Here is an 18,177-nt window from a genome sequence, read left to right on the forward strand (position 1 = left end):
GGAAAGTAGTAGCACAAAGGACGCTGCTGCCAGTTCACCTTTATATTCCCTTAATCGCCTCGTACGACACCCGCGGGAAGATAAGGGGTGGTGACAACTGTATTCTCTTCTACCACCTCACGACACTTTTTTATATTGGTATAAATTCATATTGAATCAAAGTTATTTAGTCGGTAGATATTTAGATTTATATCTTCTTTTTTGTGCCAATTCTCTATTGGTGATTAGCATTCGATGCGTTGATGCCAAAGTTATGCTACGTTGGCTACAGTTCCTTCACGGATGTTTCTAAGCCACGGCTTAGAAACATCCGTGAAGGAACTTTGTCTATAAATATGTAGCTACTTTTTATACTGCGTAGGCTTTCTATTCAGTCCGACTCATAAATTTTGGAAACTTCTATTACAAGCTCTTACAAATTGAAAAAATTTAGGTCAGAAATAGAATAGAGAAAGTTAGATGTGGAAGATGTTCTGTAGTACGGCTAAGATGGAAGACTATGGCCCGCGAAAAGTATCTGCAAAAATAAGAATTCTGTGGTAAATCTAAAACTGTTCGGTATATCAAATGCCAAAAAATACGTTACAAAACTTTTATTCGTAAGACCTTAAATATTTAGGTAAACAGCTGAAAAATAAAAGAAATGGCTACCCTGCAAAAAAATCGAATTGAAAAAACTTTAATTTTCGAACAGCCGTCCAGCAAGACAAGAAGAATCGTAAAATAAGATTGCCACCGAATAAAAGACATTCTACCCCATACAAAGAAATGTTTTTAAGAGCTATTTTATAGCACTGTTTTTATAGCTTTGCATAATATGTGCATAATAGCTGACCCTAGCGCCATCTGTCGGGCTGATTTGTGAATCTAAACCATCCAGGGCGCCACCCAAACGCATACCAAAAAATTCATTCAAATCGGTCCAGCCGTCTAGGAGGAGTTCAGTGACATACACACGCACACAAGAAATATATATATAAAGATATGCAATGCTAAATGCGAAAATACGAAACCTCATAAGACCTAAGAGATATAGTGTAAGAAAAAAAAAGTTTAACACCTTATGACCGCTAAAAAAGATGGCTACCAAAACAAAATATTCATCCCCATACCATTCTTTGGATGAGCTGCTAGACACTATTGTATTTATGGTTTTATAGCTAGCATTAGCTTCGCATAGGGATTAGCGATTGTCTTTGTGTGTCAAAACTAAAAATATTCGAATACTAAACCGCTAGAAATAAAATTACCACCAAATAAAAAAAAAATCATCCCCAACCCAGCCAAAATTGTATTACGAAAACTTTATTGTATTGTGAGTCGAATATAATATAAAGAAGGACGTTGAAGTGTAACAACACCCAAATATTAAAATATTCTTTAAATATTACCTAAATAAGAACCTGCCACACCACAAATTTGTTAGCTTTGTCTCGAAATAAACAGTAGCCAGTCCCCAATAATCATATAAAATGTGATCATCAGTGATAGCTACTGTTAATGTCCGCCGGCCGGGTGACATGTATTTCTTCTCCAAACTGATAGCATTCTTTGAATCTTTGACCATCCCACAGCTGGGGCTGGCCCCCACTCCCAAAGGAAAAATGGTTAGAGTGTATAGACCCACCACGATGCTCCAATGCAGGCTGGTGGGCTCGAAACGAATATTTGCATCACATGTTTGTGGTAATAACCGGTAAAGACGGCTTAACACACCGCGACGTGATCTCCAAGATACAGTTGTGGACACCTTCGGCTGGTAATGATTTATTTTTGATAGAAAACCCAATACCAATTTTTGACCCGGCCTGGGAATCGAACCCAGGACCTCGCGTTCATTAGTTGAGCAGGCTAACTCCAAGAGCAACGTGGTAGTTCGTTCACAGAATTCAGGTTCACCTTCACTAAAAAGCGTAAAATATGTCTCATGAAAAAAACTACGTAAAATATTTTCTATTCTAAAAACAATCATAGAGTGATAATCATACCGTAGAGTAATTCCTACTTTTATTTGCAAGACTATTTTTGAAAACATTTTTGAGGCTTAAGTTTCTACGACTGAAAAAATACACTTATAGATTTATTTATTTTACATCTTATAGTAGATAGTTATCTACCATAAGACAAATGAAAGATGACTTTAAATTTTATAAAAGTCATGATATTAATATAGTGTACTATAGAGTTATACTGCGAATATTGAAGTACAGGTCATTCTATTCACGGAACAATGCTGTCCACCCGTCACGGAATAGATCACATTGAGCATTGCTGTCCAAGAGCGCATTGAATGACGACAGTGAACGCGGTATAGGTGCCATGCTTCGTGCAACAGTGTTGTTGTTGTTACAGGAAGGGCCCATTACCACTTTGTATTAAACAAAGTTAAAATATCGCGATTGCTTCTCATTTTTTTTTTTCAATTGGATTCCGTTTTATTATAATATTCTTTCTATTTCATTCTAATTATAATAAAAAAAAACTGTCTTCGCTAGATTCGCTCTCGATCACTACAATCGTTTTACTTTAATTCGCTACTTTTACTTTATCCTAAATGTATCATTAAAGTCTTAAAAAAAACACCAGCGTTTTCTTACTTCAAATTTGTCAGCTCTAATATTAATATATTAGGTTGAAGTAGTTATAAAGAATCCCGACGGAAGTTTTGCATCGTTTTGCTATCTAATAAAAAAAGGAATTGAGTTTGAAGTTAGTAAATTTAGTGTCATGTAAATATAGTCTCGTTTTTTGCGACGTTGTGAAAAAAAATTCAATTCGATCCGTTGACTACTTATGAGTTTAGATTTTTTTTTTCAGTAGAAAAATCACTCTTATTTGCACTTGACAGCTTGTTCTTTTGGAAGATTTAAAGTTATTTAAGGAACTGCTACGATCCTAGCAACCGGGCATTCAGAAAAAGTCAGTGAGAACGTTAAGCAGAAACGTCCGATGCGGAGATTAACGGACGACATTTGTAGTCATTGTAAAGAAAATATCTCGTTTCTTTTGCTTCGTTCAGGATTCTTCAATATCCTGTTCGAATGATTTTTCTTAACGTTGAACTCTAATGGCTTATACAGATAGAAAGCAGATTTTCTCCGAGTTACCTGACACTCATTGTTATATTTTGGCCAATTAAATTAATTACAGCCTATGTGCCTATGTCGCAAGCAAAACGAGCAAATCGCATAGGAAAATTGCACATTTGATTTAGTAAAAACACAGCAATACCTTAACCACTTACCTTACCAGTAATTCCAGACAGTAATAAACACCAGAAGTCCGTGTGGAGCTCACTTCACAACCGCGTCGATACGGAAACTTTGTTCGTATGATTCAAAAGTTTAGTTTTTTCCGTTAAAATGAATAGCTTAATGTGACACTGTTATTATTATTCCAAATTACTTAAACTGTAACAAATAATTTTTATTTCGTTAACGCAGATAACGCACGAAAAAACTGCAAAGCCATCGCCAAGCAATCTTTGAAAACTTTTACACTTTCGCACTTTTCCGATCAGCGTGTTTTAACAGAAGCCGCGCTAGTATTTTTTTTCATTTTGACTGTTAGTAATTACACCATAAATTTTTTTTTTTAATTTAAGAAATTACTAAAATGAATCACTAATTTTTTATAATCACTTTTTCATGGCACTCACTTCCGCTCGAGAACTTGCTAACTTACCTTTGCCGTGGTGCGCTTGAGACTTCCAGTCTGCGACTAGAGGACCAGCCTCGCCACCCCCTTCTTTTATACTCTGCAGCTTTGCGCTGACTACCTGCGCATCCTACCTCCACCCGAAAAATATCTATAGCTACATATATTGCAATGTTTGCATCAGAAACTATGCATCTATACATGTATGTTTGTACTTTATGCCTGTATTAGTGTTCTTACAGACGGACCGCGCATTACGGCGGAATCAGCTGTTATTGTTTTAGGTAGACTAGATAATGCTATTACGGTTGTACCGGCACCGGGGGATGGCAGCGGGAGCAAAACTCCCTAGGAGATGAACCCTGGGGTCAAGAAAAAAATTTTAGCATTTTGTTTCTTGGTAAAAACTCAAAAAATATTCATATTTAAGGAATTTTGATAAAAGATTCTTAAACAGGAGGAATTTTCCAGTAAAAACACCCGCCTCTCGGTATTCTATCTTCATTATTTATAATTTTTTCATTAAAAAATAAAAATAAAAAAAAAATAGGAAAAAATCCGACTTCCGATATAAAAATGCTATAACAACCAACTAAGAATAATAAAAATATATTTTCTACAACATTCTGGTGCCATAGGTATAAAAAGTAACAATGACTGCCTTACCTTCCTAGTTACTCTAGCAAACGGTATACAAAGAATAAAGATTGATATTTTACTTGCCACGGGGTTCTAAATATCACATAGAAAAATATTAAATATTTACTTTTTGGTTGGTATAAAATTTAATTCCCCAAGTTGGTTTTTTTTAAGGACTTAATTTTATTTCTCGCTTTTTAGTAGACTCTCACAGAAACGCTCACACGCATAAATACACGCACACCCATACCCACAACCAAACACACCCATGACCACACCCACACACACACACACAAAATATACGTACACACACACAGTCACACACATACACATATGAATCATAAATACACACCGTTACACTCATATACATGCACACTCACACATATATGCACGTTCTTCTACCACCTCCAACACACAGGCACACATACATACAGGCACATGCCCATACACACACAAAACTCAAACACACAGGCACAAACACACCTTCACACATGCTTTTATACTCTCTGCCAAATACACACATACACTCACAAACTTAAACTTACGCGCGCACGCACACACTCATACACATATACGCATACACACACTCATATCACTCGCCATCTTCAAAAATTACAAACACACACAAAAACACATGCACACATACAAACCAACTGAAAAACTCACATACATATACACCCAAATATATACAATACCACACATACATTCACACACTGATACATACAGGCAAAACAACACCTACACACACACCATACACACACTCATTCATAAACTTATACACACACCTACACGCACACAAACACACACCATATACAAACTTCCACATACACAGGACACTCTCCCACACACACACGCACACGTTAATATTGACATATTAACATCTTAAACGATATTTTTTCTATTGATTGATTGATGTGAGCCAAATCGTAAACTACGGCCTGGCACCCAGCTTGGCAGTTGACTGTTACAACGAAAAAAAAACAGAAATCCGTGAATTTCAACAATTTTATTGAAATATTTTAATAAGATTGATTTTTATTAACACCTACCTCTGAATTTTTTTTAAGACTATTTACAAAACTTGGTACCCGTTTAGATTTCGATTATTTTGCCCGCGAAGACACCAACCGCACATATTTTTCATTTGGAACTTGTCTCTAATATTTATTCACACGCACACCAATGCCTACACCCACACACCCACGCGTACACACCCACACCCGCTCGCACACTGCGACACCCACTACAAAACTCACTTTCTCTCTCACACACACACAAACACGCACACACACACACATACACACTGACAGACTCATATACATACCCAAACATACACATTCACATTTACACCCACACACCCACACACACGTGCACCCACCCACAGCCACACCCACTACCAAACTCTCTCTCTCACACACACACACACACACACACACACACACACACCGACCAACTCATATACATACAAAAACACACATACATTTATACACACTCAAACATACTCACATACATTAAGAAGTCGATGCCAAGTAAAAAATAAAAATGTATTCATACAGGAATGTAGGTGCTAAAGTCTTTGTTTTTTCAAGTCAAGTTAAAACATTACTTTTCCCGATGCAATTCCGAGTTCCCCCTCTGGAAATCGAACCTAGGCCCTCCACTTAGAAAACCACTGCGCTATGCTGCCATATGTATAAAAGTCAAATTACTGATACATCATCGCCAAGCTCAAACGGCTGGGGCTCCAATTGATGATTTTTTTAATGACAAGGTTGCTTGGAAGCATCCGGCTCCGCTTTCAGCTCTCACTAGATAGAAAAATGAATGTTAAAATGCAAAATGTAAATTGTTGATGTTGGAAAAGAGCAACTGCTGAGTTTCTTGCCGGCTTCTTCTCGGTAGAATCTGCCTTCCGAACCGGTGGTAGAGTCACTGCAAACAGACAGACTTGACGTTTCAAAAGTGCTTATATTAGGCCTGCTTGAAATAAATGAATTTTGAATTTTGTTTAACAAACACCTAAGTAGGGTGTTTGTTAAACGATCTGTTCCGTAAGTTTTTATGAAATTTCACCCCAAAAAGGATATGATAGGGTTTAAAATTTTGTATCTGTAGTTAAAGTTACATCATTGAAACTCTATCTTTAGGCTTTCAGTTAAAAGTGAAGACATTAATATTTCAAAGTGTAAAAAAAACTTTAAAAAAGGCGATGTAAGTTTCTAGGAAAGCTGTTTATTTTCACCCACCCACGAATAAGTATCTTGGTGATAGTTAAACCTTAGTATGAATGGCAGTTTTAAAAATTCCACCCCCAAATGGGTTAAATAGGGGATAAAACTTAAAAAAATATTAAGCCATATTAATAAAAATTGGTATTATGATTGACAAATATTAAAATGGTAATTTACATGTTTCAGAATTTATGAAAATTACAAACCTGATTTATTTTTCTCTTTTTATTATTTTTATCACACCAAGTATGATATTTTATCATAAATGCTAAAGTACGGTAGTTATAATTTAAATACCTACAAGTAATTAAGTTTAAATAATAGATACCCATATCGAGGTTGTTCTAAAAAAAGAAAATCAAAATCGTTCATCGGTTCGGGAGCTACAATAACATAGACCGACACACACACGCACATACATTTATTTACACATTCACATCAAACTTAATATAAGTTTGATGCAACATAGCAACAAAGATTAATTATGTACGTCACTGACGTAATAAGAAAATTTACGTGTTTAATGTAATCGGCAGCCCACGCAATATTGGTATAAGAAGTGACATGGAAAATGGTGCTCATTCAATTGAGCACGATTGTCACTATATATTATAACCAAACAAAGTACCGACGCGTCCGTCTGAACATGATGAATTCAAAAGCTGAAAGGATTTTCATTAAAAGACGGTCTGATTCATGGAGTAGGGTTTTCATCGTGGTTTTCTGTAACCAGCCAACCAATTACGATGGCTTGTAAGTTGTCAAAAGTCATGCCAAATGCGACTGTGCTGTCGCGAAAATATTGATGATACGTAAACTAATTTTCCTACCTAGTAGTTGTTTTAAGTAGTCATCGTTACTACGAAAAGTTACTTATTTACATAAATCATCATGATCATCATTAACCCATAAACGGCTTACTACAGGACACGAGTCTCCTCTCAGAATGAGAAGGGTTTATGTCCTGTGCCCACCACGCTGGCCAATTGTGGATTGGTAGACTTCACACGCTCTGTAGAAGGTTATGGAGAGCTCTCAGGCCTGCATTACCGCACGAATTTTCTTTCAGCGTTAAAGCAAGTGATATCCCAAAGGAAGCGTAGCTTGTGTTATGGGAACTAAGATAGCTGATGAATTTTTTTTTATGAATATAATACACACATAAATACTTATAGTATACAGATAAGAACCCAACACTGAAAAACATTCATTGTTTGCAAACACAAACATTTTCCAGTAGTGGGAATCTAACCCACGGCCCTGGACTCAGAGAGCTGGGTCGCTTCAAACAGCTCCAATCGGCTGTCAATTATTAATTATGATATTTAATTTGAATATGTAAATTAAAATATAAAAATTCTCGGACTTTTTATATACTTTGTTACTCTACTAGTCAAGCCATTTCATTTGATACTTATATTGAGGGCGATGTCAATCAAAAAAATGTAATTGGGTATCTTGTTGTGGCGGCCATCTTGGATTTGAAATTTGTCATAGTGTTTAGTATTGTACTAGTCGAGCCCTTTTATTTGATACCTGTATTGACGGAGTCAAGTCGCCTTTTGTTGCTGCGCCTTAAAACACTCCCGACTAATTCTCTTTTCTAACACGAAAAACAATTTCAAAATCGGTTCACACGTTCGGAAAACTCGATACCACCGACACACACGCAAACACACAACCCATGCACATGCACACGTCACACGCATATTCAATATAAGCAAAGATTAATTATGTGTGCTACCTGCACTCACTCCCACATCTGCACTCATTCACACACCTACACTCACTCACACACCTGCACAAATTTACCGTTAAAGCAACTGATATGTAATTGGTGAAAACAGGCATAATTCCCGAAACTCATAATTGGGGATCGATCTGGGCTCCCCCCGAAAGTGGGGCCGACGTCCTTGCCACGAGAATAGGGCCGCTTTTGGACTTAAATCTCTCAAATGGATGGCTTTGAATACGATTTGACTATTATTAAAGGACCTCTTCTTTTTTTTTTTTTAATAAATAAATATACTACGAGTACGACAATATATCGCCAACTAGCTCCAAAGTAAGCGTAGCTTGTGTTATGGCTACTAAGATGACTGATGAATATTTTTATGATTAATATACATAAAAACTTATAATATACATATAAACACCCAGACAATGAAAAACGTTTCATGTTCATCACACAAAAAATTTCCAGTTGTGGGAATCGAACCTACCACCTTGGACTCAGAAAGCGGCCCACTGTGCCACCCGGTCGGATATTTACATTTTATGAATATAACTGTGATATCTTTAACGGGTTAGCCCGCTTCCATCTTAGACTGCATCTTAAGCATCAGATCATGCAGTCAAATAAGATCACTCCGTTGTTTGCAATCCGTCCGTTTGTACTTTTTTAGAGTGTAACTATATCTCGAGCAACATGGTTGCTATGTCTAACTTGATCACGTGGTGGTGGTGCCTGAGAGCCGTTTGATTCCGTTATTTACATGAAATGACCGTTAAAACCCACCAACGCGCATTAGAGCTGTGTTGTGGGTATATGCTCTACACACAAACACATTGCTTATTTAAGTTCCAGTATTATACTTAATTACTATTTATAACAAATAGGACTTAATAATAAAAAAAGTGTGTTAAACAGAGCTCCTGTCACATTAAGATATTGGGCTTATTACAGATGCCTCTATTGGCCTAAAGGCCGCTATTGGTCAAAAGAGGAGACTAGTGCTTAGCAATAAGTTAATAGCCTGAATAATGATTATAAGAAGGATAAATATTGTATCTTTTACGGATTTGTGGGTTGTGTACCTACTGCAATTCTTAAAGCTTAGTCGAAGTCAAAGTCAAAAATATTTTTTAAAACTTAGTCAAACTCAAAATATCTTTATTCAATTAGGCCCATAGATGGCACCTATGATGCATATATGACATGAAAAATGTGTACACGGTAGTGAGATGATGGCGATTACCATATTTGTAAACTTAAAACTAAAGCTACGAGGGTTCCAAACGCGCCCTGGACTAAGAAGAAACCCATAACAAATTCAGCCGGGTATTCATTTTTGGCATCACCATCTCATATTTTCAATTTAAAATAATAAAAGGAGAAAGCCTGGTTCATTCGCAACCAAACTTTTTTATCAGTTACGTATAGTATACTAATCCTTGATACTATAATAGGACTTTGCTATAAGTTTCTTTACTTATTATCAAGTGTGAGATAATGAACGGGATGAAAGGGTTAAGGGTCTCACGTTTGGGAACGTTTACAATCGATTGATTTGTGTTCTCCCTACTCGGTCAGTCAACCCTGCTTCCACGTGTCGTTGTTATATATACTCGCACCGTAGGTACGTCATCTACTAGGTATAAGACCTTTTTATCCACAGTCATATTTGTTCAGTAACATATTAAGTTATAGAACAATTATATTCTAATATTAAGGATCAAGAATATTATAAGTTTGACCCTGCTATCATAAGTCCGAGACTGTGGGTTCGATTCCCACAACTGGAAAATGATTGTGTGATGAACATGATTATTTTTCCGTGTCTGGGTGTTTATCTGTAAGTATTATGTATTCATAAAATATTTATCAGTACTCATAAGACAAGCTATGCTTACTTTTTGGCGATGTGTGTATTGTGGTGATATATTTATTATTTACTTTTTTAAGTACGAAAGCGTCATGTGGTGACGGCAGATCAGAACACAGTTATCCCAACCCCTCTTATTCTCGCGGGTTTCGTACGAGGCGACTCAGATAATATATCGGAGAGCGGGCAGCAGCATCCTCTGCACTACTACTATTATCTACAACGATAATTTTTTCACAATATAACTCCGGTCCGTGGAAACTGATCTCAAATATATGGTTGCTCACGTAGAAATATTGTCCCAAAAAAGGAAACAGTGTAAATTTGTTCATTGTACCGATTTGTGAAAATACTCCTGAATTGCTTTTAGCTCAACAAGTAAACAATTAATTGTGGTTTTCCGAAACCACGACAAACAGACCGCCATCGAAAACATGCCATTAAAATAACATGCGAGGTTGAACTGCATTAAAAAACAAAGTGCTAAGTGATGCAGGAAGCTTTAATAAAGTAAAAATAATTTGACTATTTAATTTGCTTCCTGACTGAAACATAACCGTTCAATTAATATTGCACCTACAATTTTAGGGTATCGTTTCAAAATGGATGAAACGAACCTTACAAAACAGAATGGTGAGAGTTTGTCTGCTACCAACTTACGTACTAAAATTGAATCCGCTTGATATTTGTAATTTTTTAAATAGCTTAATCAGTAGTTACATTAAATCATTGCTTTTAATAGTATTTCTTAATGAAAGAAATTGAATATCACTTGTTTTAATGTTGCAGAAAAATATTTGTTAGGAAACCTACATATCTGAGAGTTCTTCATAACGACTTGAAAGGACTTTTTGAGAAGAGATCATTTTACTTTTGAACACTAAATAATTATTAATTATCTTTAATCCGTTCAAATAGTATTATTGAAGTGAACGGTTAGCTCTTTATCAAATAAATCAGGTACTGGGTACATGGTTTCTTTTTATGTTTGTCTGTCTGTTGATTTTGGCTTATTTAAAAAAAAGTTTGGGCTGATTTAGACGGGACTTTGGGAGGTAATGGAGTTACATCGCTGAGGACTGTGTCGCGCATTAAAAGTATTATATTTAAAGCTGTGAATATTTATATCTTACTTCAAAAACACAGGGCTTTTGTACAGTCTCCCTTATACCCCCTTTTCATATTGAATCTAGCTAAAAATGTATATTGACATTTATCGAACCTAGAATAACAGCTTTCGTTAACCTAAGTGGCATATATTCGACCAAAATTATTATTAGGGCCTGAAGATCCGGGTTTTCGAACAGTGCCTGTTAGCAATGATTATGTTCCGTAACGTGGTCGCGTCTCGTGAGAAGATTCAGAGGATCCAGAAGCCGTTGGAAAGAGCTACGTTCAGATTGCTCCGATTATCTCTATCAAATCAGGATTGAGTAAATCCGTAGAATTCCGCTACGAATCCGTAACGGAACTCTACGAATCTCCTAAGAGAGTATCTTGGTAATCATGGTAAATGGAATAAGTGGAATACATACAGCAGCCAAAGAACTGATAGACTTTGGAGATCCAAAATGCTGAATGGTGACCTCGCACCGGTGTAAAAAGAGACCGAACGCCGTAGGCGTAGTTGCCATCATCCGAATTTCAGTGACAAAACCCTTGAATTTTAATCTCTCTGTAAGATACCTAGTCCAGTGGACGTCCATAGGTTAACGTGATGAAGATTATAGTCGATGATGGAAGTAGTTGCGAAAGATGTACAAACTAGCACTACACATACATCTTAACATTTTGGTAACGTAAAATTGAAAAATCCAGATAACTCTCAATGTACCTTGTATTCGTATTGAAAGGGAATCTAAAATGTACGTACAAGTTGAAAGCCTGTCTGCCTAATGGACCAATATGGATTACCCGCGTAGCGGATAACAGTCCAAAAAAAAACCATTGAGTTCGTTTCGGACGAGGGTATTGTTTGCGAAAAATTGGCTACTTTTATATGAATCAAAATCAAGATTCATATATTTTTAGTAGGCCTAGTTTATAAGAAATTGTGAATCGTTGAGTCAGTCTGCGTGACTTTACTACGTGTCACACTCACACCTGTACAAACTTCTGTTCGAAAGGCAAATTCTACCATGGAAAAGCCGGCAACAAACTCAGCAGTGTGCTGAGTGCGAGATTTTTCATCTATTCGATCGCGTAAAAGTTAACCATGATTTGTATGGCGTCAAAAGAGCGCCACGCAGATTGCACTAGCACTTTTTTAAGACTCAAATAAATCCATTGCCTTCGTTCAACAACGGGACTGGCGCAGGGGGCAGCGATTTTGCTTTCTGAGTCCATGGCTGTGGGTGCGATTCCCACAACTGGAAATTGTTCGTGTGATGAACATGAATGTTTTTCAGTGTCTGGGAGTTTATCTGTATATTATAAGTATTTATGTATATTATTCTTAAAAATATTCATCAGTCATCTTAGTACCCATAACACAAGCTATGCTTAACTTTGGGCTAGATGGCGATGTGGGTATTGTCGTAGTTTATTTATTTATTTATTTATTCATTATCCCTCATATTTGATAACAAGCCCACAAATCCGTATTAAAGCGGTGTAACGGGACTATATTATATCCTTCTCACCATCAACATCAACATTTTAGTATTACGTTCCACTGATGATCTTCTCTTCATAGAAAGATTTTATAAATATTTTTACACTTGCTGTAGTGCTGTAAATTCTGCTTTTGAAAACACAGTACGATCAACGCTCATAAAAGCCTTTCAAAGTCCCACTAGAAAAATCCTGTAATGATGCACGAAAAACAGTGAATTCTGAATTTAGGTGAAACAGAATTAAACACGAAAATACTTCAAAAATTTGCAATACGGTTTTTCTGAACCTTTACTTAACTTAAGTTTAAGTTGATTAGTGTGGCACCTAATCTTCCAAGTTGAGCGAGAGATATGTAGTTTAGACCCAGTTTAGTTTAGAGTATCCGTTGCAACATTCAGATAATGAATAGATATTATTAAGTGGTAATAAAAATTATCGTATCCAACGCCTAAACGAACTCGACAACGCGTAGTAATAATCTTCAATGTACGACAACCCACATTGGAGCCTGGTTAGTCAAAGCGTAGTTTCACAGTGTTTCAGATGGAGCCCAGCATCTTTGCGAATTTGTAGTTATGTATAATTCGAATGCCGAATTAAAACAAGACGCAAGGGCGTTTATGTAATACATACTGTACCCGTGGTATTAAAATAAACGTACTTAATATACCACGTGGGGGGACCAAGCTCGATTCCCCGCATGCACCTGTAACTTTTCGGAGTTAAGTGCGTGCGAGTATTTAATTGAAGGAATTAAAATATCACTTGAAGGAAAGCATCCTACATGCCTGTCTGTTCGCCATAACATTTTCAAAGGTGAGTGAAGTATACCAATCCGCAGTACTACGGCATAAAACCTTTCTTGTTATGAGACGAGACCCGTGCCCCGTAGTGTTACGGTAATGGGTCGATAATGATAAAGACAGTGGCGTGCACTTGATACACGCACAAAAGCACTGCATACCCTAAAATTGAAACATAGCCCTTATAAGAGGAGGATTTAACATCCAATTTGCTCACCCGCATAGTTCCCGGAGACAATACATGCACAGCAAGTAATGCGTAGTTAGGTACAGCAATCTAATACAGCATTTCAATTATTGTTCAATCCTATTATAATTATTGTATCAACCGAGCCTGCGTGTGCTATCAAGAACACAATGCATATTACCATAATATTGACAACTATTACCTACTATTCACTCAATTAACTAAAGGACATTTTAGTAGTGGAAAGTTAACTTGAACATAGACTCGAGATTTGGTTGCTGTTTTGCTAATGTTAATAATGGAACTGCGAAGTGATTTATCGCTTCGATATGATGCAGCGTAGATACCAAAAGGAGAAAAGAAGTATTAGCACAATCCTTATGCCTGCCACCAAGCAGCATTGAAATCCATTACACAGCCTTAAAAAAAAAAAAAAAAGGTTAGCCCGATCCCATTCTAGACTGCATTATCAGTAAAATATAACAAAACTCAAAATAATATTTAAAAAAAATCAAACGATGGATATCTATAGCTAACCACAGGTCACTTATGAAGATTTTTATAGTCCCACGGTATCGTGCCTCTCCTAGTAGCTTTTAACTTTTAAAATAAAAACGATAAAATACATTTAAGCCTAAACCTAACTGCTTTAAGAAACCCCATGAATGCAGACTACGTTCGCATCTCAAAATCTCATTTACTTATATACGCTTCTAAAATAGTAAAGTTTTAAGCAACACATTTTGTGTTTTGCGGCCTTTTGTCGATCTCTTTGACGCAGCGATGAGCACAAGAGTTTTAAGTTAGATTCGAACCTGTGATGGGTTCTATTCCCGGCAAGGGGAAATTTGGGAATTTATAATTTCTGTATTTTCTCTGGTTCTGTATTTTCTTTGGCTCGTTGCTACCCCGCCGACAAAGACGTGCTGCTATGCAATTTAGCGTTCCGGTACGATATGGCCTTGAAACCGATTACGGTTACGGATTTAATGTACTCCCTAACAGGTTAGCTAAAATTGTGTACCAAAATTTAGTACTCTAAAGAAACGTTTGTTATTTTTAACTTATTATATTAGGTCATTAACTAGTTTATTATATTGAGTTTATTTATCATTTCCATTTCGTGAAGATTGTGCTATTTAGCAAACCGCCATAACATTATTATTATATTAGTGACCCATAACAGAAAGTGCTTTATATACGTATATCTGCATATATCTGTGGCAAAGGGAAGTCAATCCCACGCAATTGACGACCCACGACCAGACAAATCAACGATATAGATATAAGTGATATTTCAATGACTTAAAACACACAGAACTTAGTAAAGTTAGAGGTGCGTGCTACTGTTAGAATTCGGACCCTTGAAAGTGAAGCCAAAGTCCTGGGCTATAACCGCTTGCAAAGGGAGGTCAATGCCACGCAAATGATGACCTACGACAATATAAATCAATATCACGTAAAAGAAGGGGAGACCGCTAGAGTCATCGGAGTTGTGTGAAATTGTATACAACATTTTTTCTCTCTTCTCTCGCATCTTCTCTTAAAAAACGTTTTAATTTAAACATAGTAGTTCATTAGAAATAGATTAGTTAGTTTACTAGATTATTATATTTAACGAAAACATTGAATTTATTTACCATTTTGTCAAATTTGTGCTACTAATTAGTAACTCAAACTATTATTATATTAGTATTTAAAAATCAAGTCATATCAGACATTGGTTTGTACTCGTATTTATGCATACATCTGTAGCAAAGGGAAGCCAATGCCACGCCGTTGATGACCTACGACAAGATAAATCAATATCATGCAAATTTAGGGGAGACTGAGCCAGTCAACGGTGTTATGTGATATTGTATACAACTATTATTCTCACGCTTCTGTTCTTAAAAAGAGGTTTTCATTTTAAACAAAGTAGTTAAATTAGTTAGTTTACTAGATCATTATATTTAACGAAAACATTGATTTTATTTACCATTTTGTCAAATTTGTTTTACTTAGTAACTTATAATATTATTATATTTTGTCAAATTTGGTTTACTTAGTAACTCATAATCTATACTTAAAATAAAACTGTAACTGGAAGATTTCCGTACATTCAGTATTTTTTGAAAATTTTGACCGGGGCATGCTTAATAATCGGTACTGAGTCCAAAACAGATTTTTATTTAATTTTTGTCTGTCGGTCTGTCTGTCTATCTGTCCGGGCATCACGTGAAAACTATTGAACGGATTTAAGTAAAATTTGGCGTAGTGGTAGCTGATATCCCGGGTCAACATATAGGATACTTTTTATCCCGATAAAGTTTCCTCCGGGAAATGGGATGAACATTTTTATCATTTTTACTACATATCTCCGTTAAATTTGCACCGATTTTAGTAATTCTTTTTTTATTTGACAGTGTACTACAAAGCATTTATTGTCTAAATTTAAATAAAGATCTGATGAATATTGTCGGAGATCAAGGACATCATTCTTCACAGATAACAGCAAGTCGTAAGGCATATGGGACAACGGTCGAATGCATGCATACCTTCCTACTAATATTATAAATGCGAACGTTTGTGAGGATAGATGTTGGATAGATGGATGTATGTATGGATATATAGAAGGATGGATGTTTGTTACGCTTTAACGCCACAACGAATGAACCGATTTGGCTAAAGTTTGGCAGAGATACATAGTCTGGAATAGCTAATAGGCTTCTTTTTATCCCGGAAAAGCAAACAGATTCTACAGGATAGGGTGCTATTTTTTCCGTTATTGCCTTTCAAAATACGCGCAACGGAGTTTTAGATTAACGTGGTTTTTTGGATAGACATAGTTGAAATATTATAAAGCTTTTAAATTTTGTTTGGTTGAACGCGCTAATCTCAGAAAATGCTGTTTCGTTTTTTTGGATTGGCAGTAACAATTATGGCTATATAACATCACGCTAAGACCAATGGCTACTATCATTAATGAGAAATGATGCAAAAACTGCAAAAAATATCCTTTTTGAGTGATTCTGATGCGTGCGATGCGTGAACGGTAAACGTTAAGCCGAACGACGAAAGTAAGTTTATTTAGTAAGTAAGTTTATCGGAATTGTGGGAGTTGTTGTTTCTTTACAGTTCTATAAAACAGTCCGCGCCAATATACGATTATTTTTTGAAGTCGACTAATTCGCGGACGAAGTCGCGCGATTCACCTAGTATTATTATATAATTATTTAAAAAAAAAACTTATAGCAGATATTGGTTTGTTCTCGTATCTATGCATACATCTGTAGCAAAGGGAAGCCAATGCCACGCCATTGATGACCTACGACAAGATAAATCAATATCACGCAAATGTAGGGGAAACTGAGCGAGTCAACGGAGTTATGTGAAATTGTATACAACAATTATTCTCTCAGAGAAAAACTCTTTAAAAAACTTTTAATTTTAAACAAAGTAGTTCATTAGTAATTAATAAGTTCGTTTACTCGCTTATTATAACGTTAACGAAAGCACTGAATTTATTTAACATTTTGTCAAATTTGTGCTACTTAAGTATCTCAACTTTTTATTATATTAGTATTAAAAAAAACCTTTGTCAAATATTGCTTTGTACTATCTGTGTACATCTGTACCAAAGGGAGGTCAATGCCATGCAATTCAGGACCTACGACAAGATAAATCAATATTACGCAAAAGTAGGGGAGACCGGGAAAGTGAACACGGACAAGTGAAATTGTACGAGTATATTAGAGTTTTGTACTCTTAAGAAACGTTTTTAACTAGTTTAGTAGTGATGAGTGAGTAAGTTTACTAATTTTTTGTTCTTAACGAGGAGATTGGTTTTATTTACAAATCCCATTTTCTCATAATTCGTGTTATTTTCAACATTTTTTTACACGTGTATTTAAATAAACCGTATTTTCGTAAACAAAACAGTTATTTAGTCGTACTGCTGCTAATAGCTGATCTAGGTATAAATATAATGTATTTTTTGAAAACTAGATAACAAAATATTGTAATTCGTTTAAGTGCCTTACGTATAGTCAAACACCCAAAATAAAATATACGCCGAACTCATAAGTCCGCGTGTTTATGTAAGATGTCATCATCACTCACCTTAAGCAGCATATTGCTGTTGAATATTTTTGTAAAACTTACCTCACACATCTCCGGGATCTGATCTTTTCTTTTCATCGTTGTATCTGGATGTTGCCTCATCGGCGTCACTGGATCTTCCCCCGAAACAGCTCGTTGATAAGATAACCTTCTGCCCTTAGTGTCGCACTTTCGACTGTATTTTTCGTTTTCGGGAATACACGAGAAATCCTGATAGGACTGACAAGATTGCATCTCTTTACCCTTTTCATCCTGGACTAAACGCCGTAAATAGTTAGTCAAACCTTCGCTTGCCAACCAAGTCACCCTGCAACAATATAAGAATTCTTACTCAACAG

General features: G+C 36.0%; 1 protein-coding gene across 1 annotated transcript in view; it reads right to left on the reverse strand.

The window, feature by feature from the left end:
* The window catches only part of LOC120636643, an 80,383-nt gene that overhangs the window by 43,938 nt on the left and 18,268 nt on the right, over positions 1–18,177 (reverse strand). The window contains exon 4 of the mRNA XM_039908207.1: positions 17,882–18,146. Coding sequence (XP_039764141.1) covers positions 17,882–18,146 — 265 coding nt within the window. The remainder of the gene's footprint in view (positions 1–17,881; positions 18,147–18,177) is intronic.

This window comes from Pararge aegeria, chromosome Z, assembly GCF_905163445.1.
Source record: "Pararge aegeria chromosome Z, ilParAegt1.1, whole genome shotgun sequence".
Classification (NCBI taxonomy): domain Eukaryota; kingdom Metazoa; phylum Arthropoda; class Insecta; order Lepidoptera; family Nymphalidae; genus Pararge; species Pararge aegeria.